We start from the raw sequence: 25,341 nt of genomic DNA on the forward strand, positions 1-25,341 counted from the left end.
AAATACTTTAAAAGTATTGTTCAATGTTAGTTCACGATAACTAATGTTGTTAACTAATGTTAACAAATGGAACCTTTTTGTAAAGTGTTACCGATATATCTTGTGTTCGTAGATAAATGACACTTGGCTTTATGGTTGATATGCAAAGGCATTCTTACTTTTTTAATTGTGGTCAAAGTATCTAATTACTTTTGGGAGCTATCTGTGAGGTTTTACTTATTTCGTTTGCTCATTTGGTTAAAACAACATGAGGAAATTCATGATATTGAGTAATCATTGTGGTTTTAAGCACACTTGCGTGTGCGCGCGCGCACACACACACACACAGTGGCTCTTGCAAAGCTTTGCAGAGAAGTGTAAACTCTTTTGGGCTATACAGGAAGTAGATATGGCGGAACTTGGAGATGCTGTTTGCGTCACTAGTAAGTACAGCATAAGAACCATGATACAATAGATGCAACAGTCTCTAGGGGCTGGGTCGGACAAAAGACAGAGAAAAATGGAGGAGGACATTAGAAAAAGGGGGATGCTGTACCTACAGCAGCAAAGGTTTGGGAAGGTAAGACAGAACATGCTTTACCAGGAGGCTTTTGAATCAGTGATAATTCAAGAAACAATATATAAAATCCAACCATGCATTCTCTGTACCAATAAAGGGTTAACACTTAATATTGTCTGAACACAGAATGAAGGCAGTGTTTTAACCAGAAGGTTGAAATAATGTTCAAATGATGCGACTACATTACATTAATTGCTATAATAATAAAATCCATGCTTGTTGTAAAAGAACATTTGTTTTATACTTGTTTAGTCTCTTTGATTTTAATGTCGTAAAACCTTCTGTAGCACAGAAGTTATCTGAGTTACCGTAGACTTTGTCAGTTCAAACCAGTCTTGCCATTCTATGTTGACTTCTCTCATCAACAAGGCATTTCTTTCCACAGAACTGCCCCTCACTGGATGTTTTTTGTTTTTGCCACCTTTCTTTCAAAAATTCTAGAGACTGTTGTGTGTGAAAATCCCAGGAGATCAGCAGTTACAGAAATACTCAAACCAGCCTGTCTGGCACCAACAATCATCCATGCGATTACCTAATCAGCCAATCGTGTGGCAGCAGTGCATAAAATCACGCAGATACGGGGTCAGGAGCTTCAGTTTACGTTCACATCAACCATCAGAATGAAAAAAAAAAAAAATTGATCTCAGTGATTTGGACCGTGCTGGTGCCAGATTGGCTGGTTTGAGTATTTTTGTAACTGCTGATCTCCTAGGATTTTCACACACAACAGTCTCTAGAATTTACAACGAATGGTGCCAAAAACATCCAGTGAGCGGCAGTTCTGTGGATGGAAATGCCTTGTTGATGAGAGAGGTCAACAGAGAATGGCCAGACTGGTTTGAACTGACAAAGTCTACAGTAACTCAGATAACCGCTCTGTACAACTGTGGTGAGAAGAATAGCATCTGAGATGTGGGTTTGCGATGTTTTGGCGGTACGAGGGGGACTTACACAATATTAGGCAGGTGGTTTTAATGATGTGGCTGATCGGTGTATATGTCATTGAAAGATGACATCTTGTTTATACACTTGTGCGCAGCTTGTTGAGTTCGGTCTATAAATTTCAATTAGCAGCTTTCACTTGGCTTAATTTGAACCACATGTTTGTTGGCACATACTCCCAGTGCTTGGCACTTGAACCAATGTTAAAGCTGTAATAAGATTTCATTATCTTGATAAATTATCTACATCTGTTTCTTATTGGTATGGGTGCACATTTTACCATAGGGCTTGAAGGGAGAAATTTGCGCTGTTTGCCATCTTTCAATTTAAAAGTCTTAGAAAGTCTTTAAAAGTTTTGTACCGTATGACTTGCCATTGTCTTCATTACTGCGGGAAAGAGACACTGAGGGTATTTTTGCCTTTCGTCACTTCCCATTTTAGGGTCAAAGACAAGCTAAATATACTTCCAAAATATTGACACTACTAGTTGCATACTTTGGATCGCTGACACAATGAAAACTGTTTTCAGTTTTAACTATACAGCATTTACATACATTATAGCATCAGGATAAATTTATTGGCAATTTACATTTCATATCATTTTCATTTTCAACCTTTGTAACATAATGTGGGGTTCAAAGTGAAAATGCTTCTATTTTCTTATATTATCAACATAACAATATGATTGAAATGTTGAACAAATTAACATGAATTCTTTTGTATTTGGTATGTCCCCCTTTTGTTTTAATGAAGGCATGTGCTCAAGCTGGTGTGGACTCCACAAGTTTGTGCAAGACATGATGATAGATTTAATCCCAGTATAATTTGAGAATGTTCCAAAGAGCATCTTGTGCACTTCAGTGGATGCAAAATAAAAATAAAAAAACAATAAATTGTCATGGTCAATGTCACAAATTAGCTTATTTGATTAGTGACCTAAACATAGAGCATAATCTTAAATATGTCGTATTAATTTTACATCATGATGTTTCTTTATTAATTGTTTTTAACCTTTTTGTTTTTTTTTTCAAGTTTAAATTACATTTTGTATTATAGATTTTCAATGTAGTCTGAGACTTTTGGACTCCACTTTAGTTCTGCAAATGCTTTCAGACATTCATCCTTTTTTTGTTTTTGTTTCAGAAATGGCGCAAGGTCTGGTCCGTGCTGTACCGAGAAAGCTCCTGTTCTATCTCTCGTCTTGAATTCTTTGAGTTTAAAGATGGAGCTGGCAACACACTGGAGAAACCCAGCCGTAAACAGGACAACAAAAAGGTGAAAAAGAACATAACAAATATGAGTGTTCAGATTTTCTCTCTACAGCAAACAGAACAACGTAACACTATGACGTATCTTTAATTTGATGTAATTCTTTGATTTATCACTCATGGTATGCCAACAATCAAACTCTGTGGGGGGTCAGACACATGACTTATGCGTAGGCAGACATGCACAAACAATATGCAGGAAGTGCCATTTAATCTGTTCCCAGTAGAGCTATGAATTATGACTTGTTTGAATGTATGCAAGAAGAAAACAACCCAGAAAAAGAAGACAAGCAAACAACTAACAGAAAAAAAAAGAAAAAAAAAAAAGAAAAAAAAAGAACGAGAAAACATTGTCATACAAAATGCCACCTTCAATAATTAATGCATGTGGATAAGGATCAGTTCTGGGAAAGCACATTGCACATCATGCATCAAACCACTCAATCAAACTGCAAATCTGGATCAGCTTGGTGCATTGTACGAAACAGATCTACCATATACAAATATTTAAGCAGTTTATTACAGACACATTGAGCCTGTTTACATGCACACCAATATGCCGATTACTCCCAAAAATCAGCTTATTTAAAAAATCAGACAAAGCAAGAAATAAGCTTTTACATGAGTTTTTAAATAATTGTGTTATTCTCTGCATTTCGACATCAAACCATGAAGAGGCATGTGCACAACACTTGGGCACATTGAATTAGCCAATAAGAACGCTGGTAAAGGTGATATCGGGGTAATGGGCAAAAATCTATTCATTTATTCTTAAGCAGTTTATGACCGTTTACATGACCGTTGTCGGCTTATTAAGCATAACTGTTGTAGGAACGTGCATTTAAATGCAGTCACTGAGTATGTAGGTTGTCCAAAAGGTTTGAATTTTAGGAATAATTTTAATGAATCATTTGTCATTCTTCTTCTTTTTTTTTTCTTTTTTAACATTTTCATGCTGCTCTTTTCCATAAAACAACACTTCATAGTGATCATGTCTGTCAAGCTCCAAAAAAAGAAAAAAAAGAAAAGAGGAACAGATTGAAATTTAGCCTTTATTCACTGAAAATCTTCCCCTCTGCTATAGCTCTTAAATCATATATGGTGCCTGTAACACAGACTTGATGTCAATGACATCAAATGTAATTGGTTCTCATGTGTCTCATGACCAAATGTCATTGGCCAAATGTCAAACCTGATGCAACACGTCTAAAGGTGCCATAATTGATTTTAGAGCTGCAGCAGAGGGCAAGACATTTTGTCTGTTCCTCACACAAAGTTATTAGAATGACAGAATTTAAATTTTGGGGTGAACTACTTCCTTTCAAGCATTTGTTGGCCATTTGTTGACAAAGATTTCAATATACATAAAATATACAAATAATAATAATAATAAAACATAATTCTTTAGTTTTTGTTGTTGTTGTTACAGGTGATAAAGTTGAGTGATTGCATTCGTGTATCAGAGGCTGATGTCGAAGGCTGCCCACGGGACTGTGGACCATTTTTGGTGGAGACAACGGAAAAGACATTTGTCTTCGCTGTTGAGACAGCTGAACTAGAGGATTGGATGCAGAAACTCTGTGAAATCGCTTTTCCGGTATTTAACAGTGACTGTAAACTGAGTCCCTTGTCTCTGTCCAGTTTTTAAAGGTGAAGTGTGTAATTTTTTCTTTGTTAAAATGCTTTCTACTATCCTAATTTAACATGCGGAAACCACTGTATGTAATCCATTTGTAGGTTTATTCCCATGAAAAGTGTAAACATTGTGTCTCTGTTCCACCAGGGTCAGAAATCACCCAGGGCTCTTAGCAAAAATGGCACCGCAAATGACGAATATTTTGGGGCAATGTATTTAATAATATTCTTTTAATGGGTTTACTGCCTCTGCAGACACTGTAGTGACCAAATACTGTAATCTGTATGTGCTGTCTCAGAGAGTGTTGTTGAATGGGTAGCCAATGTGAAGTGGTTTGTTATTTTATGGGTAGCAGCCATAATTGCTCATACTGAGAATTTATTTAATTGGTTCACCTAAAGTATTTGACAAATATGCCTCTGAAAATCAATCCTAGGGGGCAAATATTACCCATTAATAACCAAATTAAAGTTCTGACACTTGTGTGGTGCTTTCAAAACTTTGCTCTGTTTGTTTGAGCATCCTATCCAGCTTGACAAGGCAACATTGGCTCAACCAGTAGTGTGATTTAGGGGCGGGACTATCTGTTTGTAGACAAACAAATGATTGACAGGGAAAGCTGTTTGCAATTTAGTTTAGTGATGCTTGTGGTCTGGAAATGACACATTTCACCTTTAATACTAATTGTGCTTTTCTCTTCACAACATTCGCATTACTACAAAACAAAGGTCCCTGTTCTTTTGACTATAAATACGAAAGCCCGAATCTGTCCTTTTATGGAACATTGTGGCCTAACAACTCATCAGACACTTGATTGCAACAGTGTTGAGAGGCCGCGTCAAAGTTTCCAGTCTTTTTCGTAATCACAGCACAGCTGAGTTTGTGTACTCATGTTGCATGCCATTTGGTGATCATGTAGCCTACATGTTTAGCTCTGTCCTCAGCCAAGACTACAGAAATTGTCTGTGTTGACACCTTATGCTGAAATTTCTGCAGACGTAAGGTAAAAGATTCAAATTGTCATGGCTTGACAGGGTTTCTTGTCACATCAACAGAAGGTAAATACCCTTTGAGGCTGATCAGAAAACTTTGCTAGTGTGACTCACTCTCAGCTTCCTTATACTGCTCTAGTTAATGCTAGTGCAGAGAAAAGCTTCTATAGTTTTGGTGGACATGTTTCTTTTATCTTATAAAGAAACAGTCACGGGGGAAGTTGTTTTTTTAGTTTTGTTATCTGATGGTACCATGCATTTTCTTTGTTTGTTGTAGGTGTCCGTAATAATTCAAATTAAGGAAGTAAACAACAAGCAACATGGACTAAATGGATGCTAGAGCATCTCTTTGGGCAGTTGCAACTTGCAGAATCTCTGTCTCTAGCCATGAGTCAAATTTAATGCATTGTAACATTACATGAGGAAGAAGTATACTCAGTGATAGGGGCCGGGAGGTTGCATTGCTATGTCCTAGGTGGTTGCTAGGTGTTTACTTACGAGCCAAATAAAGTCTCTATAATATTCTGGTTCCTAGATATGGCTCTGGTCAATCGTACATTAGTTCTCTTCTACTATAAACAGTACATCTCTCCTTAATAAGCCACACAATTTGGGTTCAATTATTAAAATTATTCTTGCCATAGCACAAACGGTGTGAGACTAAATTTGCATTTACATTTAGTAATTTAGCAGAACAACCCCCTGTGTGGCAGGGTGGAGGGTGGGGCCAGGTGTTCAGAATCATGACCCGGTCCCGCCCTCCGCCCTGCCCCCCCCCCATTATTTATACCATGATCAATGGAAACTTGGGTAAATGCTTCATGCTGCAAATATATAAAAATATAACAATTTTAATACAAATAAAAGGGATTAGGGCTGTGTAAAAATGTAGATTTTCCCATTAATAGTGATCGCTATTTGAATGATCTCAATACTGATGTATTTAAATCCCAAGATCTATCTTTTAATATGCAAAGTTAAGCACAGAGATCCTTTCACTGCGTGTTGAGAGTTAAAGTTTGGTATGACCTGTTCCATTTACAGTAATGAGTGTTCAAAGATGAGAACCACACAATCCATTTGGCATTGATAATAACCTTTCTGTTCTTTACAGTCAGTTGTTGATTAAAAAAACTACAAAAATAAAATAATTTCTGATATAAAGAAGCAGTGCGACTGCACTATCGTTTATATGTGCTCAACCAAAACCAAACACTGAACTGCCAGTTCTCCTAAAGAGACAGTTTAAGCACTTGTTCTACATACTGTATCAATGTAAATACTTGTAACTAGTACACACTGTGCATGGAAACATATAAAATTAGGCAGAGGCTATTTGCACTATGTGCAAATAGCGACAGATTCTATTTTCACTAAGTGTAAAAAGCAACAAAAAGCATCTTCTTTGCGCTAAGTGCAAATAGCATTAGATGCTATTTGCACGCTAGTGCAAATAGTGGCAGATACTTGTACACCCTTGTTTAAATACTAACATACAGTATAGTGGCATCACTGCAGCATTTTTATTGTGTTTATTTGGAGTCCCACAGACACCCTACACCTACCCCTAACCCTACCTTACAAAAATAACCATGGTTTTACTACAGTAAACATCACCATGGTATTTTTCTAGTAAAATCATAGTAACCACAAAATTAAACATGATTACTATTAACTACTATTAACAACATGTCACTTAGTTACTACAATATTACTACAGTAAAACCATGGTTAATTTTATCTGGATCAAATCCTTCTCTCAACTCCCCGACCTTCACTGTGACCAAATCACTGTGAGAAATTTATTTTATTTATTACTATAAGTCATATTATAGGAAATATTAAGAGTAGAAACATGGGAAAAAGTATGTCAGAGGGTGGGATTCAAACATGGATCTCCAGTTTGACAACACATACACATACCATCATTACACCCACACCTACTACAGCTGTACATGGGGGTGCACTTTGTTGTAATATCCTGTGTTTCCACCAGACTATTGGAGCACAAATAGTCACTTAGTTATCCAATCTCTTAATCCACTAAATGTCTAAGCTTTTAACCAGTTTAATGTCTCTGCCCCATCATGAAAAATTCAAATATGCCTGCCTTCATTTGATCAGCAGTTGATTTCCAAATAAATCTGACGTGGCTGTCTTGAGTTTGGTCTGAGCAGTGGTGGGAGGAGTTAGCGTAAGTAGCCTCTGCCAACAAGATGGGTTATTTGCACTTAGTGTAAATAGACACTCTGATAAAGGCATGTATATATATATATATATATATATATATATATATATATATATATATATACACACACAACAGTTAGTTCCGGTCCTCGAATCTGATTGGATGAGAGACGTTCCATGAGCACTGATGGTCTCACACCATCAGCACTCAGACGCTTCACAGTGTGTGTATCACTCCGCTTGTGTTCGTGCCGTTCTAAAATAAAGTGTAAGAGCAGTGTATATGTGTTAAGAGCTACTGTTTGTCTTTTGCCACCACCTGCAGGCTAACATATGTAATGTAAAAAAAAAAAAAAAAAAAAAAAATACAAACAGTAGCTCTTAACACACCTGCACTGCTCTTACACTTCAGTTTAGGATGGCACGAACACAAGCGGAGTGATACACACACAGTGAAGCGTCCAAGTGCTGATGGTGTGAGACCATCAGTGCTCATGGAACGTCTCTTGTTCAATCAGATTTGTGGACCGGAAATAACTGTTGTGTGTGTATATATATATATATATATATATATATAATTAGATTAGTCAAATAATTATTTTGCAATGTACCAAGTTAGAAGGTCCCTGTATAATTAACAGCATTAGTCTGTTCTAATTGCGCATTTCATGCCTCATTTGGCCCATTTTTGTTTTTTTTTGTTTTTTTTTTAAATGTTTTAATTGTTGTTGATAAATAAACATCATGACTAGCAACTTCCTCATTTCATTTGGTACATCAGGGATATTACAATATTAATAATCATGTTAAATTATATTTAGCCTTTGGTACACATCTTAGGTTCTGTGTCAGTGAAGGTGTACTTGAGCATAGCTGATGGTGCTGTGGGGGTATTTGTGGCAAAAAAAGGCTGGAAAACACTGCACTAGTGTATAGTGTAATTGCACAGTGTATAGTGCAGAATTTGAGACATAGCTACAGCTCTTTGCTCTCCTTGACTATGCACTAATGAATCACCATATTTGATCAAATATGGCTATATGCTATACTTTTATGGTCAACTGGTCAATCTGGATTACAGCTTGCTATAAGTGAGATTTTAGGGAGCAAGAGCCTTTGGATTTTTTCTAAAAACAGGATGCAGTCTTTCAGAGTTATTATCAAAAGAGGTACTACAAATAAAAAAACAAACAGTAGAAGCTGTGGTGTTCCTTTTGACTGAGGAATGCTTTATGGAATGGACAAGTTTGGTCTAATGTGCTGGGGAAATGAATAAGGCTTTGTTCTGTGAAGGTTTTTGTTGTGCAACATAATATGGTCACTTTGTAACTGTTTTGGAGAGGGATTTTTAGGATCTGCTTCTTCAACAAAGGCCATTTATACAAACCTCACAGTGGTGAACTCAAACTGTATCTCAGCTAGTGCAAAAACAAAACGAGAGAAGCTCTCCATAGCACGCAGCACTATGGAATTGTATTGTTAAAGGTGACGTGTCATTTCTGCACCACTAGCATCACCAAACGGAATTGCAAAAATAATGACCGTTTCCAAACAAGTTTGGTATTGGTCAAAACAAACAGGTTGTGCTGCCCCAAACTCACAGCATTGGTTGAGCCAACATTGCTGTGTAAAATTGCTGGGCGGAATTCTCAAAACTGGAAATCAAGCTACAAATGGCTTACTTATAGTTGTCTCTGCATATTAATCTGGGAAAGTAAAAAGTATTTTACCAATGAAAAAAATACACACTCCACATAAAAAATGTTGTGTACATGTTCTGTGAATATTCTAAATAACTTAATTGAGTGTTTGATGAATTGTAATTGTTGTAGCTGTAATTATGAGTGCTTTTGGGTTTGTTGCGTGCGTGTGTTTTATAAACAGCTGTATGTCTGTGTATGTTGTAGATGAGTTGGACAGAGAGAGGAGCAGGGAGAGGAAACAGTTTACATTCTGATCCTGCTGATGTCACAATGTCGGACAACACCCTCTACTGCAGTAGAGAAACTGGTAAGATCAAACTGGTTGTACAAAAACAAACAAAATTACAAAACAACAAATGTGAATACTCCAGACATCAATTTACAAAATGAGTTGCATGTGGAACTGCTTTGTTGGATAAGTTGGACTCAGTGATCTGGTTAAGTACCTTAAAAAGGTCAAATACCGCTCATCTGCCAGTTTCTGTGAGAAACACACGCTCAGAAAGTAGAAATAGAGCTCAACCGATTATTTAAAATTTTCCACAACTGACAGTTACACTATGAAATTTGCTTGTTTACTTCTAGTAAATGTATGCCCTAGAAGTACAGCGTCTGACACTTCGAGTACATTTTATGCTGTCAATATTCTAAACCAGAACAAAACTTCTTCATTCTGTGATTACGTAGTGGAAAGTTGTGGCTCGTTTTTGTTCTCTTGTGGTGGAAAAGAAATATCACAGGTGTCTGTGCAGATTTTTTTTTTTTTTTTTTGCAGACTGACCACCAGCTGTGTACATGCGCAATATCCTGCTGCTCCTTGTCCCCATTTACAACTCATTAACCAATGTAATCCCACCGGTCGTATTTGTGACCAAAATTTTGTTTGACACTTGAAGGGTTTAAAAAGGGTTTTTGATGCATTTTACACTGAGTTGTCATTACATGGGTAGTGCAAATAATCATGTGACCAGAGCAATTTAATTCCTCTTTACCCCTCTGAAAGTTGATGTCTGTGTCAAAGCTCAATAAAAGGAAGCTAGTAACCTGTCATAATACACATGAATGTTTAAAGGGTGTATTATTGGTTTATTTATAAAATAGCTCTAGCTCATAGAAATCATGCTGACAGGACAAGTAAACATGTAGGTGGTCACAGTTGTGACCAGTAGGAAAACACATAGCCTCATTTTTAAATAGGTTTGAGTCCCATTATATAATTTAAGATTTTGAAGTATTGTTACAATGAATGAAATTAAGTAACATTAGAAAGATATATGCATTTATTCTTGATTTATAATTTCCTTTGCCTCCAAATTTGCTTGTTAGTAAAACATTTAATAAATTAATTACTTTATTGTTTCCTAATTTGTATTGGGTTTAATTGAGCAACTGAGCAAAATTTTACATTGTAGTTTACCACCAGTTACAACGGTGACTAAGAATAAAGCTCTTTCACTCAGTAATAATATAGCACGTTTACTAATTTAAAAACAAATGCCTGAATTAGAAAAAAATATTCTGTTTGTTTCATTGGGTTATCCAAGGTGTAAAATGTGCCCTCTTTGCTGCATGGGGAAAATGGATTAATGGAGGCCTAATGGTCTTATAGCTAATATAGTGAATTTTGCTTTATAACAGTATATTTATAGACTGTTACAATGTTAAAAGTGAAGTGTGTAACTTTTTCTGTGTTAAAATACTTTCTCTTTTCCCAGCTTAATATACTGATACAACTGTAACTAAGGCATTTGTAGGTTAACTTTGTAGGTGTCTCTGTGGCACTATAAAAATTTATTTTGAGCAACCAATCCATATCAACACAATAACACTGACTCAACCAATAATTCCGTGAGTTGGAGGGACTATCTGTTTGTTAGATAAACAGCAGACAGGGGGCATATTCAGAAAGCTGCTTTAAAAAAAAAAATTTTTTTAAATTCTGTGGTGCTAGTGGCACAGAAATTATGCACTTTAGGTGTAATTCGGGAGTGTGGTTTAACTTATTTTTGCATGCAGTTATGCAAAACTTCTAGGATTGCTTAAAAAGAGAAACTGTATGTGTTCATTTTTTTAACTGATTACACACGCATTCTGTCACTCAGCCATTCTTAAATATCAAAGAACAATTTAATGTATTCGTTCGAGTTCTGACATTTATTTATAATGTTGCGACGTTTGAATGTTACAGGGATAGTTCCCCCCAAAAGGAAAATTCTCTTATAATTTACTCACCTTCATGCCATCCCAGATGTCAGACTTTCTTTCTTCTGCAGAACACAAACAAAGATTTTTAGAGGAGTATCTCAGATCTGTATGTCCATACAATGCAAGTGAATGGTGACCAGACCTTTGAAGCTCCAAAAATCACACAAAGGCCACATAAAAGTAATCCATATAACTGCAGTGGTTAAATCCATATCTTCAAAAGCAATATGATAGGTGTGGTTGAGGAACAGATACATTTCTAATTCCATTTTTACCAAAAAATTATCCTCCCTGACCAGTGGGTTGTGATATGCATGAGGAATGTGAATCGCCAAAAAAAACAAACAAACAAAAAAAAAAAGAATCTGTAAGTTAAAGTGGAGATTTATAGTAAAAAAAAGACTTTTTTTGACCTTTTTCTAACCCACACTTCTCATATCACTTCTGAAGACATGGTTTTAACCTCTGGAGTCTTATGGATTACTTTTAGGTGGCCTTCATGTGATTTTTGGAGGTCTGGTCACCATTCACTTGCATTGCACTTGCACAATTTTCATTTTTGGGTGAACTATTCCTTTAATGCTTTAAAGGGGAAAATCAGGATCTTACTAAGATAATATGCCTCAGTTTGAGTAGTTTTTTGCATGACAGTGGGATGAATCTACCAAACGCTCTGTTCTTCAGTGTTTCTACTTGTCATTTATTTTTCCATCTTATCAACTAATTTGTTTGAGTTTTATCCTGCTTGCAATACATCTCTAAAACATTCCCTGTCAGATGTTGGAATGACATTCCGCAGATGTTTATGATTCGCACATTAATATTTAGGATGGATGTGAACCCACTCGTTTTATGTTGTTTATCAGTTGTTTGTACACAATAATGAGAAAGCAATGCTTTCCAGATTATGTGCTCCTTAAAAGACGTCTTGCCGTCATATGTGTCCATTATTGGTACCAAGTGTCCTGTTAGTATATATTACGATAGGGTTACTGTTGGTTTACTATGCAGCTGCTGTGAATGTGTTAAAGGCATATTTAAATATGTTATTAATACATGTATAGTGTGATATATCTGACATATGCTCTGTTCTTCAGTGTTTCTACTTGTCCTTCCTTCTTCAATCTATTCAAATTCACTGAACAATTTGAAAAACAAGCCAACAGACAATCCAACAAACAAGAGAAACACCAAAAACAGAAAAACATCCGTAAAGTTGGAAAAGATAAAGATAAGTTCTCAGGAGACACCTTTAACACTGGTTCAAAGCACAGATGAATGACAAAGAAGAGAGAATGGGAAATTATAAAAAACATATATACTGTATCACTGATGCTGCACTGGTGCCATGAAATCTGTCTCAACTAATCTGATTTCATTGGGCATTTGAAAACAACCCTGTCTGTTTAATCGTGGGTGATTATGTTGTTATATAAGGCCTCAGTCAGAAATAGAGTTAAAATGATCTCATTACACTAATTGATTTATTTCTGCAAAAAGTTGAGCCATACAGTGCATTCAGAAAGTATTCAGACTCCTTCATTTTGTTTTCACATTTTGTAATGTTGCAGCCTTATGCTAAAATGCTTTAAATTATTTATTGTTTTCACATCAATGTATATTCCATACCTCATAATGACAAAGCAAAAACCAGATTTTTGAAAACTTTGAAAAAACTGAAATCACACTGACATAAGTATTCAGTCCCTTTGCTATGACACTTGAAATTTAGCTCAGGTGCATCCCATTTCTCTAGATCATCTTTGAGATGTTTCTACACTTTGATTGGAGTCCACCTGTGACAAATTCAATTGATTGGACATGATTTGGAAAGGTACACACCTGTCTATATAAGGTCTCACAGCTGAAAATGCATATCAGAGCAAAAACCAAGCCATGAGATCAAAGGAACTGACTGCAGAGCTCAGAGACAGGATTGTGTTGAGGCACAGATCTGGGAAAGGCTACAAAAAACAAAACAACAACAACAACAACAACAACAAAAAACAGCTGCATTGAAGGTTCCCAAGAGCACAGTGGCCTCCATAATTCTTAAATGGTAGAAGTTTGGAACAACCAGGACTCTTCCTAGAGCTGGCCGCCCGGCCAAACTGAGCAATTGGGGAAGAAGGGCCTTGGTAAGAGAGGTGACCAAGAACCCAGTGGTCACTCTGGTTGAGCTCCAGAGATCATGTGTGGCGATGGGAGAAACTTGCAGAAGGACAACCATCACTGCAACACTCCACTGATATGGACTTTATGGCAGAGTAGACAAATGGAAGCCTCTCCTCAATGCAAGACACATGAAAGCCCTAAAAGGACTCTCAGACTGTAAGAAACAAGATTATCTGGTCTCATGAAACAAAGATTGAACTGTTTGTCCTCTATTCCAAACATCATGTCTGGAGGAAACCAGGCACCGCTCATCGCCTGAGCAATTCCATCCCAATGATGAAGCATGGTGGTGGTAGCATCATGCTGTGGGGGTGTTTTTCAGTGGCAGGGACTGGGGGACTGGTCAGGGTTGAAGGAAATCTGAATGCAGCAAAATACAGAGATATCCTTAAAGAGCACCTATTATGGTTTTTAAATGTGCCTAATTTTGTTTTAAAGATCTCATACAATAGATTTACATGCATCCAAGGTCAAAAAACACTTTAATTTGCTCATAATTTAAATTGCATTATTACCTTTTTTTCCCAGTGTCAAAAACGACTCGTTCAATGATCCGTTCTAAAGGATTCATTCTAAACTCCTCCTTTCAGAGAGCCTACTCTGCTCTGATTGGTCAGATGTCCCAGTCTGTTTTGATTGGTCTACCGCTTAGTGTAGTGTTTGAGGGCGGGTCAAAGCTGTTCGCGAGCAGCCAATGAAGAACAGAGGTGGGTTTTTTTGTTACCAAATTACATAGATTAGTACAGGAAGTAAGTCTGGAATTACTAACGACTCGTTTCAGGTGTTCAGAATCGGTTCTTTCTTTTGGGAGTCAGTAACTCCATTTGTCTTGCACTTTGATTTTTGAAACTTTGCAGACTTTTTTTTACATTCACAAACTAAAGCTATATAACACACTACATGAAAGGTAATATTTGAAGAACCATAATAGGTGCTCTTTAATGAAAACCTGGCCCAGAGTGCTCAGAACTTCAGAATGGGCCGAAGGTTCACCTTTCAACAGGACAATGACCCTAAGCACACAGCCAAGACAACACAAGTGTGGCTTAGGGACAACTCTGTGAATGTCCTTGAGTGGCCCAGCCAGAGCCTGGACTTGAACCCAATCGAAAATCTCTGGACAGACCTAAAATGGCTGTCCAACGACAGTCCCCATCCAACCTGACAGAGCTTGAGAGGATCTGCTGAGAAGAATGGCAGAAAATCCCCAAATTCAGGTGTGCAAAGCTTGTCGCACCATACCCAAAAAGACTTGAGGCTGTAATCGCTGCCAAAGGTGCTTCAACTAAGTACTGATTTAAGGGTCGGAATACTTGTTATTGTCAATGTAATATTTCAGTTATCAAAAATCTGGTTTTTGCTTTGTCATTATCGGTGTAGATTGATGTGACATTTAAAAAAAAAAAAAGCATTTTAGCATAAGGCTACTACATAACAAAATGTGAAAAAAAATGAAGGGGTCTGAATACATTCTGAATGCACTGTATGTCTGTGCCAGCTATCCCTGAGCTCCATCATTCTGTTTTTTTTTTCTGTCTTCTCTGGAAAGTGTTGGGCTTAGGGGAGTTTCATATTTAGACAGTTTATCAAATCCATCTGTTTTAATTTAAATATAAGAAGGCCTTGTTCTGTCAAGCAACAGCAGGGTATATCATAATTCTGATGGGAAATGTAAAACTGCATCTGTAATTAAAATACATGAACATATTTACGTGCTGATTGGTGACTTCAAGGCTCTACAGTTTCACCACCAACACAAAATATTTAAATGAATCAATGGAGCACAACCACTGGTACAGTTAGAAAATAGTAATATGAAATAACTTGTTTTATACCATGGTCTGTTCGAATACTTGATTCTGTTTGGATGGAATGCATGCGTTAAAACCGTTTAATTCACAGGTAGTTACAGTCAGTTTTAATCACTGTTCTATATTAATGCACCTACCCTGCTGTCCCATTACTCACTCAAAGTGCTTGTAAGGAGAGTATGGTTTGACATTCAGCTGTTTTGCACGAAGGTGGAGAGAAGGTAACCGGGACCCATCAACCTGGTTCATATAGACATATGTGGTTTCACATACTATTTCATATTAAATAAACTAGCTTTGGTAGCTCAGAGAAGAACATTCTGAAGATACTCTGCCCCCTAGATCAAGATTTCACATCTCATAGGTCATTATTGCCATTTCATATGTCTTAAGAAAGAGGTTTGTAAATCAGTCTACAGGTCTATGACTTGGAAGAGAGCAAAAGATCAACAAATATATTATGATATTGTGCATTGGTCCAGATGACAATTCACTGTCAATTCAAGCTCAATGTAAAGGTTTCAAACTAAAACCATAAACCACCAAAATGCCATTACCCTCAAAAAATGGCATTCTGCAAATGTTTTCACAACATTAATGATTTAGAATTAATTTGAATCTGCTCTTTTTAAGATGTTTATCAGTTGTTTGTACACAATAATTCGAATGCAAGGTTTTCCAAATGTGCTCTTTTAGGGGTGCTTGATATAAGCAAAAGTTATATTGCAATATTCTTAAAAAATTTGTTCGATAACGATATACTGTACCACGCTATTAAATTTTTATGGAAATGAATTTAAAAACTCCTGAAAAAATTATGAAAATTCCTGATTAAATACAATGTCCAAAGTAATTTAATGTAATGTAATGTAATGGTAGACCTAGAAAAATGTCCATTGCAATAAAACAATTAACTTTAACAATAAATATAATATAATTATATAATAATACATTTTTATTATTAGTTAATTATTATTAGAATAATTAGTTATCTGTTTTATACACTCGAAAGTTCTTTTTAGTTACATACATATTTAACATTTGCTTTGATTTTGAAACAAACCCCTTAATTGCATATTTGTTTTAAATTTAGCCATCCACAAAGCCTTTCAATAATACGGCTAACATAACAAATGGCGGTTAAAAATAATATAATGATTATAATATTATGATTATTTGTAGTGCACCCTCTGATAGGAATGCATATTCCCAATGCAACAAAATGAAGTGAAAGCCGCACATTAGGTGTGTAATTAATGGTTTATCTAGCTATTTGATCATTCTCGTGTAGCTACATATAATGATGGGAAATGTAGTTATATTGCACAAGCCTGTTGCTGCATAAACCAGTGAAAATTAGTCATATTTTCTGGCAAGCTTTATTGTTATTCTTCATTACAAGTGCAAAAAGTGTATACAGACTGAACTGCACAGTCAAAATCCACAAGCAAAACAGAATTATTACCAATAACAACTTGCTTCTGCCATGATTCTTAAATTGACACGCCCCCAACTTGGAAAGTCGATGCTAAAAGAAAATCCAGAGTTTCACACGTGTAATTACGACTTTGTTCATGTGCGCTCAACTCACAATCATTCCACATGACTTGAAAGCACCATTAATAAAAAAAGCACCTTCAGTTTGTAATTTGCACAAAAATGCCTAATCGATCTCCATCTAAATTTCCACAGAACTTTAACTGTAGTGCTCTCACTCTTTTCGAGTAAAGCCAAGTGTCATTCTTAAAACCAGTTGAAACACATTAAACACAAAGGTCTAGATCACATGTGTCATCTCAGATTGAGCTTTAAAACACATAATTTTTGTTACTTAAATAAGTGATACTTATTGTAGGGTCAATTATTCCATTTCTAAAATTAAATTATTCAATGTAACAAATTCCATGTTTCTAATGCTTCATAGTCATTGATTTATGCATACTTGTGGTTTAAGCTGGTTCTAATTTTGAAGTAAATTAGAATAAATTTAAATCTGAATTTATTGATGAAGCATGATTTCTGTTTAAAAACGTTTGCATGCATGTTTCACACTCAAATATATGCGTACATGCTGCTGTGAATGTAAAAAAAGCATATTCTAAGATAAATGAGGTATTTGCTCCAAATGCACCTTTAAGTTTTGAGGAAAGAGAAGACTTCTTAACTACTTCCTGAAAACACACCTGGAGGGTAAATGAGAGATAGAGAGCAAGATAGTTTTATGCAAATGAGGTCATGTGGAAACTAAGGTGGTTTAGAGAACTGGAAATGGCGGGTTAAAACCACAAAACAGTTGTTGTAAATTTGGTGTAATACCAACATGATGACAAAAGTAGAGACAGAGAAAGAGAGAGAGAAAGACAATTCAAAGTCAACTTGAATCTCACCAATTCTTGTTCAGTGGAAACAGGATGCAAATGTGGATATGCTCAGAGACTCTCGTTGCAGTTTTACACCAGATTATTTATATATGTATGTATATACAGTACTGTGCAAAAATCTTAAGCACATAAGATGTTTCACAAAAGCATTTGTCTTAAGATGGTTATTTATATCTTCAGCTTTAGTGTGTCAGTAGGAAATATAAATGTTAGACTCCCAAACATTACTTTGCAAATAGAAAAAATTAGAATAGAAGAACAGGGAGCCCTGCAACAGATGTCATGGCCCCCACAAAGCCCCCCACTGAACATCATGTCAGTCTGAGATTACATAAAGAGACAGAAGCAATTGAGACAGCCTAAATAGATAGAAGAACTGTGGCAAATTCTCCAAGAAGCTTGGAACATCCTATCCTCCAACAACCAAGAAAAACTGTGTCCAGGTGTACCTAGGAAAATTGGTGCTGTTTTAAATGCAAAGATGGTCACACTGAATATTTACAGGCACCACTGTATATTTATACTGTATATATATTACGGCTTTTCTGTTCTTTGCAGGAAGGAACAGTGTCATTCTTTCATTTGCAGAGAGGTTTAGAGTGTTTGCTTCTGTTTTAACAGCTGCAAATAGAAGCTAGCATTGTCTTTGCAAAGGCACACTTCCTCTCAATGAAATTTTTCTGTGGCTGGAGTAGCCACATGTTTTAAATGTAAAAGATATCTCCAGACCACATTGCTATGGAACACAGTTGTGGTGTTTAATTACAGTTAAAAAAGTAGTATCTTTACTGTAATGGACTTACTTACAGTTGCACTCAGTAACTTTTGTCTTTGTATCATCTTGGACTTACACTGACACCTAGCGGCTTGGATGTAGCATAATTTAAAATCAATAGTTTTCAGTTTCAGATGCCATTGTAGAAATTTAGTATTCACAGTCAGCCATGATTACTTTAATCAATGAGTGAAAGTGTCAAATAACAGTACGGTTACTGAGATTAAGCAAGTGGTATTTGGCTGATCATGTGATTCTAAAATAACAGCCCCCATGTGTGGACCCTCTCCATGTAGAATAAGCTTTTATAAGGTTACTGATATGACTGGAGTCTTCATTTTAATGTGAGTGGTCATGATCTCCTACATACAGTATTTCCTACATTGCAAAATTACAATTCATGTCATTAGGAGTTAAACTTTTTAATGAGGAAAAAAACTGCACCTCTAAAAGTAGTATACAAGCATTCTGTCTTGCCCTGTTATGGACTTCAGGTTCATAATTGTGACAACGGACCTAGGACATTCCATGAATTAATGAATGAATTCTTGCCCCTTTAAATGTACATATATAAATAATGTTTTTTATGAAGTTGTTGTATAGATCACTTGAAGGGTCATTTGAAATATAGAAATTAAATGCAGTAAAATTAAAAATAAATTGTGCAACTTTTTGTGGCACAAAACAGAACTGCAATCTGTTTGTTTGTAATTACACACTTGACCAATATCTATGTATTTATTTGGAGCAATGTTTAAACCTCTTTGTGTTTCTTGAGAAACATCTACATTTCTATTACATGTATGCAAAATCTGAATTAATATCCCACCCCCGGGGTGGTCTCGATATGGTGTTCTATGAGGTTCGTGCGACCAGGGAGAGGTGAGAACACGTCCGTAAATTCCAATTGCAACTTGGCCACGTCTGTGAGCTGCGATGGCAAGAGGTGGTCTCCACATGGAGCCGGGGTGAATTAATTTGGTTTGAGAGTAACCTCCGGCCTGAGCTCCGCCCTCTCTGGAGCCTACCATCACCAAAGCCACAGGGACCGCCTCCCTCCATGATTTTAGGAGGTTGAGTTAGTACATTTGATGTGCCCCTCCCCTATCCATTCGCTTAACCTCATAATCAAGATCTCCGACTCACCGTGTGACCTCAAAGGGCCCTTGCCACTTGGCGAGTGATTTAGGGCTTGAGGTGGGCAATAATACAAGCACTTTATCTCCCGGTGCGAATTCCCGTAGTCGAGTGTCCCGTCATAAAGTTTGCTTTGACGTTCCTGAGCTTGGAACCAATTCTTCTGTGTTAATTGACCCAAAGTGTGGAGTTTTGCTCTATGATCAAGAACGTATTGAATTTCATTTTTACAGTCTGAAGGTCCCTCCTCCCAAGCTTCTCGTATGACATCGAGCACACCACGCGGTTGACGCCCATACAACAGCTCAAATGGGGAAACCCTGTGGAGGCTTGTGGGACCTCTTGCACTGCAAATAACAGGGGTTCGAGCCACTTATCCCAGTGCCTAGCGTCCTCGTGTACGAACTTCCAAATCATATTCTTCCATGAGGGCTTGATGTTGGTCGTGCTGGATGCCTGTGAGGGACTTGATTACTTTGCCCAGTGGTGAATGGTCCATGATGACGTTATCCTCCAAATCCCGGGTTTTGGCACCAGTGTAACAGAGTTCGTAATTTCAGGGCAAATGGAGGAGTCAGGAGGCAGCAGAACAGTCAACATAAGTATTTTTTTTACTCCTTTAGCGTCAGACAAAACTTAAGCAAAAAGGGCTCTTTATGGCCAAATAAACACACAGGCAAGTCAAATGAGAGTTCACATCCATATTTGTAGTCACATACACAGCCGACTCTCTCTCTCTCTGCTTCCTCTTTCTACCGACTGATGCTCTTGTTGGCCTTTTCAGGTCTCCCTCCGCCATCACTACAACGAGAGACAGGTGTTAATGATAATGACAGCCCAGGTGACGAGCCTTACCGCTCTCCCTCTCCCGCAGACAGACACACGGCCACGCCCCCATCCCCAAACATACAAATCTCCTTTTGACACTTCACATCATGAAATTAGTTAAATTTGATCATGTCTTCTCCTGTGTAGGAAAACATCTGCATGTGAGCCCCCGCATATACATTCTCTCTGGAGAAACAGAACAGTCTCGTAGGCCACAGAGTTCACACTGTTGTTCAGAAATAACGAATGGGGTTGTTGACCTCTTCTCATCGAGAACATCTAATGAGATGCTTTTTTTCTCAGCTATGCTTGTGCAAATCTGTACACTTGTGGAAAAAACCATTATAATGCACACAGTTCACACAAAAAGAAATCTGGTGAGAATAATTGTACATATGTGAGACTGTAACCTCTAATACATACTGTCTGCTTTAAAAGTGAGATTGAAAGAAAGATATTATTATTCTAATTATTATGACAAAGTATTTTTACTTGTAGAATGTTATCATTTTAATACATTTGACTGCTTTTAAAGTCCCCTTTTAACTTTACCTTAGATGTGGCTGATATTAAAGCAAAATCACATGAGCAAGAGAGAGTGCTGTTATGGCCGCAAATCCATAAAAGATATGCGGAACAGCATGATTAAAAGTGTGATATTGCTTTTATATAACAGTTCAACAAATAAATAAAAAACTAAGGAAAAACTACAGACTGTCCCAAAAAATGCACATGGTTGTGGAATAATTTCTAAGGCCACAGATCAGGATCTAGTTACTAGTTCAAAAGATCCCCCCCAAGCATCCGTTACAAATTCAAAACCACACTTTAGAACCAGTAACGATGGCTTAGGCTGTTTCTAGCAAGTTATTGGAGTAACAAAGACGTGTGTGTGTGTGTGTGTGTGAGAGAGAGAGAGAGAGAGAGAGAGAGAGAGAGAGAGAGAGAGTTTGAGCATGTGTGATTACCTTCGCCTGTTAGTTTATTTCTATTCCTCAGTTGTAGTGTGGTAGTAATCCTTTACGTGCTATGGGAATTATTCTATGAGTATGTCACTCACATTCAAGTGTTTTTTTGTTGGAGAGAAAACATGGAGGACGGCAGTTTCATTCTTGTATATTTCTTGGGGAACTCTTATTTTGACTCTTATTCTCTATCTGGAGCAACTCTCAGCTATGATCGGCAGTAATGCTGAAGCTGTTAGTTTAACTCTTTTTCTCAGCTATACTGTAGCAGTAATCTAAGCAATCATGGACTAAGAGACAATGCCAGATTACTTCAATGAAACTCATGCACCGACTGACAGCTCAACTCGCTCATAACACATAAAATACGTTTTTTGTCGCCATCTGCTTGCTGAAATGTTTAATGTCACAGGGATGAATGCAAATCCCCACATCTAGCTGCAGCACATCTGCACTGCTCTTACACTTTAGTTTGGAATGCCACCAACACAAGAGGAGTGATACAAACAGTGAAGCATACAAGTGCTGATATGACTCCTAGGAATGCCTCTCGTCCAATCAGATTTGAGGACCGTAACTAACTGTTGTATAATATCTGCAAATTTTTTGCTGTGATCTTTGTCATTTTGTTAATGTAAAGCTTCTCTTCCCTGTTGCCTTTAGCAATGAAAGACTTTAAGGTGTCAGTGAGGCGCACAGATGCCTCTGAGAGATGTGGCCTGAAAGGATTGCTGTTGTTACGGACTGATTTTGATAGCCTCCTTCTGAAAGAACCTAAAACGGGAGAGGTTCTCTACTCCTGGCCCTACCACTTCCTCCGCAGGTTCGGACGTGACAAGGTATGACTTAGGAACTGATCTTCAACCAGTCATTTATAGCTTGATGCAATGCTTGAGCAAGTAATGCTGATTTTGCATTGCAGATGATTGAGACCATTTCTTAAAAAATAGAGCACCTTTCTTAGCACCTTTTAATTTTGATTTTTAATCTTTTCTCATTAATAAACAGGTCACATTCTCCTTTGAGGCTGGGCGAAGATGCGACTCTGGGGAAGGCAACTTTGAGTTTGACACCAAGCAAGGAAATACCATCTTCCAATCTATAGAGACTGCCATCAATCTCCACAGAGCCAGTTTGCCTCAAAAGCAGTTATCAAGTGGGGAGCGAGAACCTGGCCCATCTACACCTCGAGTGAAAGCTCCAGTAGATGATATCAGTATCTACACTATGGTCTCTGAAGGAGCAATCAAGGAGAGTCCCAAATCACAACAAAACCCCCAGCACTCCAGACTTGAAGCCCCAACAGAGAAGCTTCTCACTGGGGTTAAGAGTCTGACCCTGGACACCAGGCCTCCACCACGTAAAAGCCAGGTGAAGAACTTCAGAAGTTGTCCCTTGGCCAGCAGTGAAGATGAGATGTATTCCCGGGCTATGGCACCAGGTCCAGACCGTGGGAGTCCAGGGGAGAAGAGAGGCCAAAAAGACAGATGTTCCACCTGCTCCAACCCTGAGGACTCAGACTACTCTTTGCCATTTGACACCATTGCCAAGAATGTTATGGTAGATATTTTGGCAGCATCTAACCCACCACCCACTTTAGTAGAGGCCAGCTGTGAAAGTGAGAAGAAAGTCAATGTAGACAGCACAGAACCCCTTTATGACAGTATAGATGAAACTGCCATCAGAACGCGTTTCACACATGGACCAAAGAAACACTCTTACAAACATGTGGAGCACATCTATGATGAGCCAGAAGGTTGTGGTGTGGCCACAAGTGGTCCTCCATCACTCTATGATGAACCAGAGGAGGTCAAAGGTCATGCCTGGAAGATGCTAGGTACAGTAATGGATCCAAGTGGTCATGAGTATCCGTACAACGCTTGTGTCGATGACTATGCGGTTCCTAAACCTCCCAGGAGGGCCTTGCTGCCAGAACAGAAAGACAATGATGAAGATGACGGTTCACCATATGATAATATCATGGTGAAAGTAACGCAAAAGAATAACTAAGGACTGCTTCAAAATCTTTTATATCAGAATCGCAATGATTGGTGATGCTCAGTTGTGTTATGCATTACCACTACAGAGAACACTGAAAAGAAATGCGAATGAGCGACCGAGTTAGAGAATAAGTAAATAAATGAGTGAAAGAGTAAATGAATTAATGAGGAAGTGAATAAAAGAATGAATGAGTAAATTAATGGATAAATGAATGAGTGAATTAATAAAATATTTAACCAACAAATTAGCATAATGGATAATACTTATAAGAGTGCTTAAATGCCCTGTGATAGCGGTGATGTGCACCTAGAAAAAATCCACTGAATATAAATGGGACATGAAAAACTCCACTCCAAACATTAAAGCTCTGTGTGTCCTAATAGCAACCAAGCAGATCTACTATTACCTTCACTATCTACAAAGTCATGATTTATTTTATCAGCTTATAAATTCAGTAGTAATTTGTTTCAACATGGGACTTCAATAGCCCTTCTTCTTTTCCTTTTCTTGCCCTCATTTCAACAGGACTGTGTTGTGACTCAGGTAATTAAAGTCCTGCAGATCTCTCCCTGTATGGATGATGCCCATCACTTAATACTCTGCTTCTAATCGTGGAGCATGGAGTTCCGCAGTGTGTCGTGATGGTGTTATTCAGGGCAGACTCTAACTCTCCCTCTCACAGGCTTCCTATTTTGAGGAACACATGAATAATAATAACTTGACTTATGGAGGGAATCTGGGGCACTGTTAGGATGCTTCCGGGCTCCCTGCCTGCTACTGTTCATGAGTCCTACACAGACTTTACAGTTCACATCCATACAGTTGCTATATATATATATATATATATATATATATATATATATATATATATATATATATATATATATAAATGTGAATTGCAAAGTGAATTTCAGTTCACTTGTATTTCAATGTGTGGTACATGATATGACTCTTTTTTTTTTCTTTACTGTAAATTGCCTTTACCATATTTTAAAGGAATAGTTCACTCAAAAATGATCAATTACTCACCCTGTCTCCCATGGAACACAAAAGGATTTATTTATATCAAAATGTCCAAGCTGCTCTTTTCAATAAAATTACAGTGAAAGTGAATGGTGACCACATAAATAAATACAATTTAAATGTTTTCTGTCTTCCTCGCACAAGGCTATTATATGGCTTCAGAAAACTTGGAATATAATACTTTAGTCATATGGACTACTTGTATGATGCTTTTTGTCCTTTTTAGAGCTTGACAGCCCCTGGTCCCCATCCACTTCCATTGTATGGATAAGAGCAGCATGAACATTCTTCAAAACATATCGGTTTTTTTGTTTTACTGAAGAAAAACGACATGAGGGTGAATAAATGATTTCAGAATTTTAATTTTTGGAGTGAACTATCCCTTTAAATGCACTCAGCATATTGCGATCTCTGCAATTAGACTGGATAGCCTATAGACCAAAGCATACATGATGACCATTTAAAGTTATCTGCCATCATCAGACTGCAGAGAGGAGTGGACCAATGTGGCGTCAGTCTGCTTTTGGAGCACTTTATCACAGTTGTGCAACTCATCAACTTCAAGTATACTGGTGCAGACTTCAGACATCATACGGTGTATGCTGATGCACTTATTCCAGCTTTGGGAGTCTGGTATGAGATGAGAGCTTTGCAGAAATGCTGAAGAAGTTGAAAGCTCTGCTTAGATTAGACTCTATGGCCTAGTTCCTTGTTTTGTAAAATAGGTTGTTAAACACCGGGGGGCACTGTTTC

At 37.3% G+C, this 25,341-nt stretch overlaps 1 protein-coding gene across 1 annotated transcript; it reads left to right on the forward strand.

Annotated features, from left to right (window-relative positions):
- The first annotated feature begins 396 nt into the window (after positions 1–396).
- LOC127414768 (docking protein 2-like) lies at positions 397–24,383 on the forward strand. Its single transcript, XM_051653035.1, has 6 exons — positions 397–559; positions 2,645–2,776; positions 4,199–4,366; positions 9,492–9,594; positions 22,228–22,403; positions 22,573–24,383. The coding sequence occupies exons 1-6, from the start codon at positions 455–457 to the stop codon at positions 23,572–23,574; spliced, it is 1,686 nt and encodes a 561-aa protein (XP_051508995.1). The 5' UTR covers positions 397–454; the 3' UTR covers positions 23,575–24,383.
- Positions 24,384–25,341: the final 958 nt, after the last annotated feature.

Source organism: Myxocyprinus asiaticus, chromosome 24 (genome assembly GCF_019703515.2).
Source record: "Myxocyprinus asiaticus isolate MX2 ecotype Aquarium Trade chromosome 24, UBuf_Myxa_2, whole genome shotgun sequence".
NCBI classification, from domain to species: domain Eukaryota; kingdom Metazoa; phylum Chordata; class Actinopteri; order Cypriniformes; family Catostomidae; genus Myxocyprinus; species Myxocyprinus asiaticus.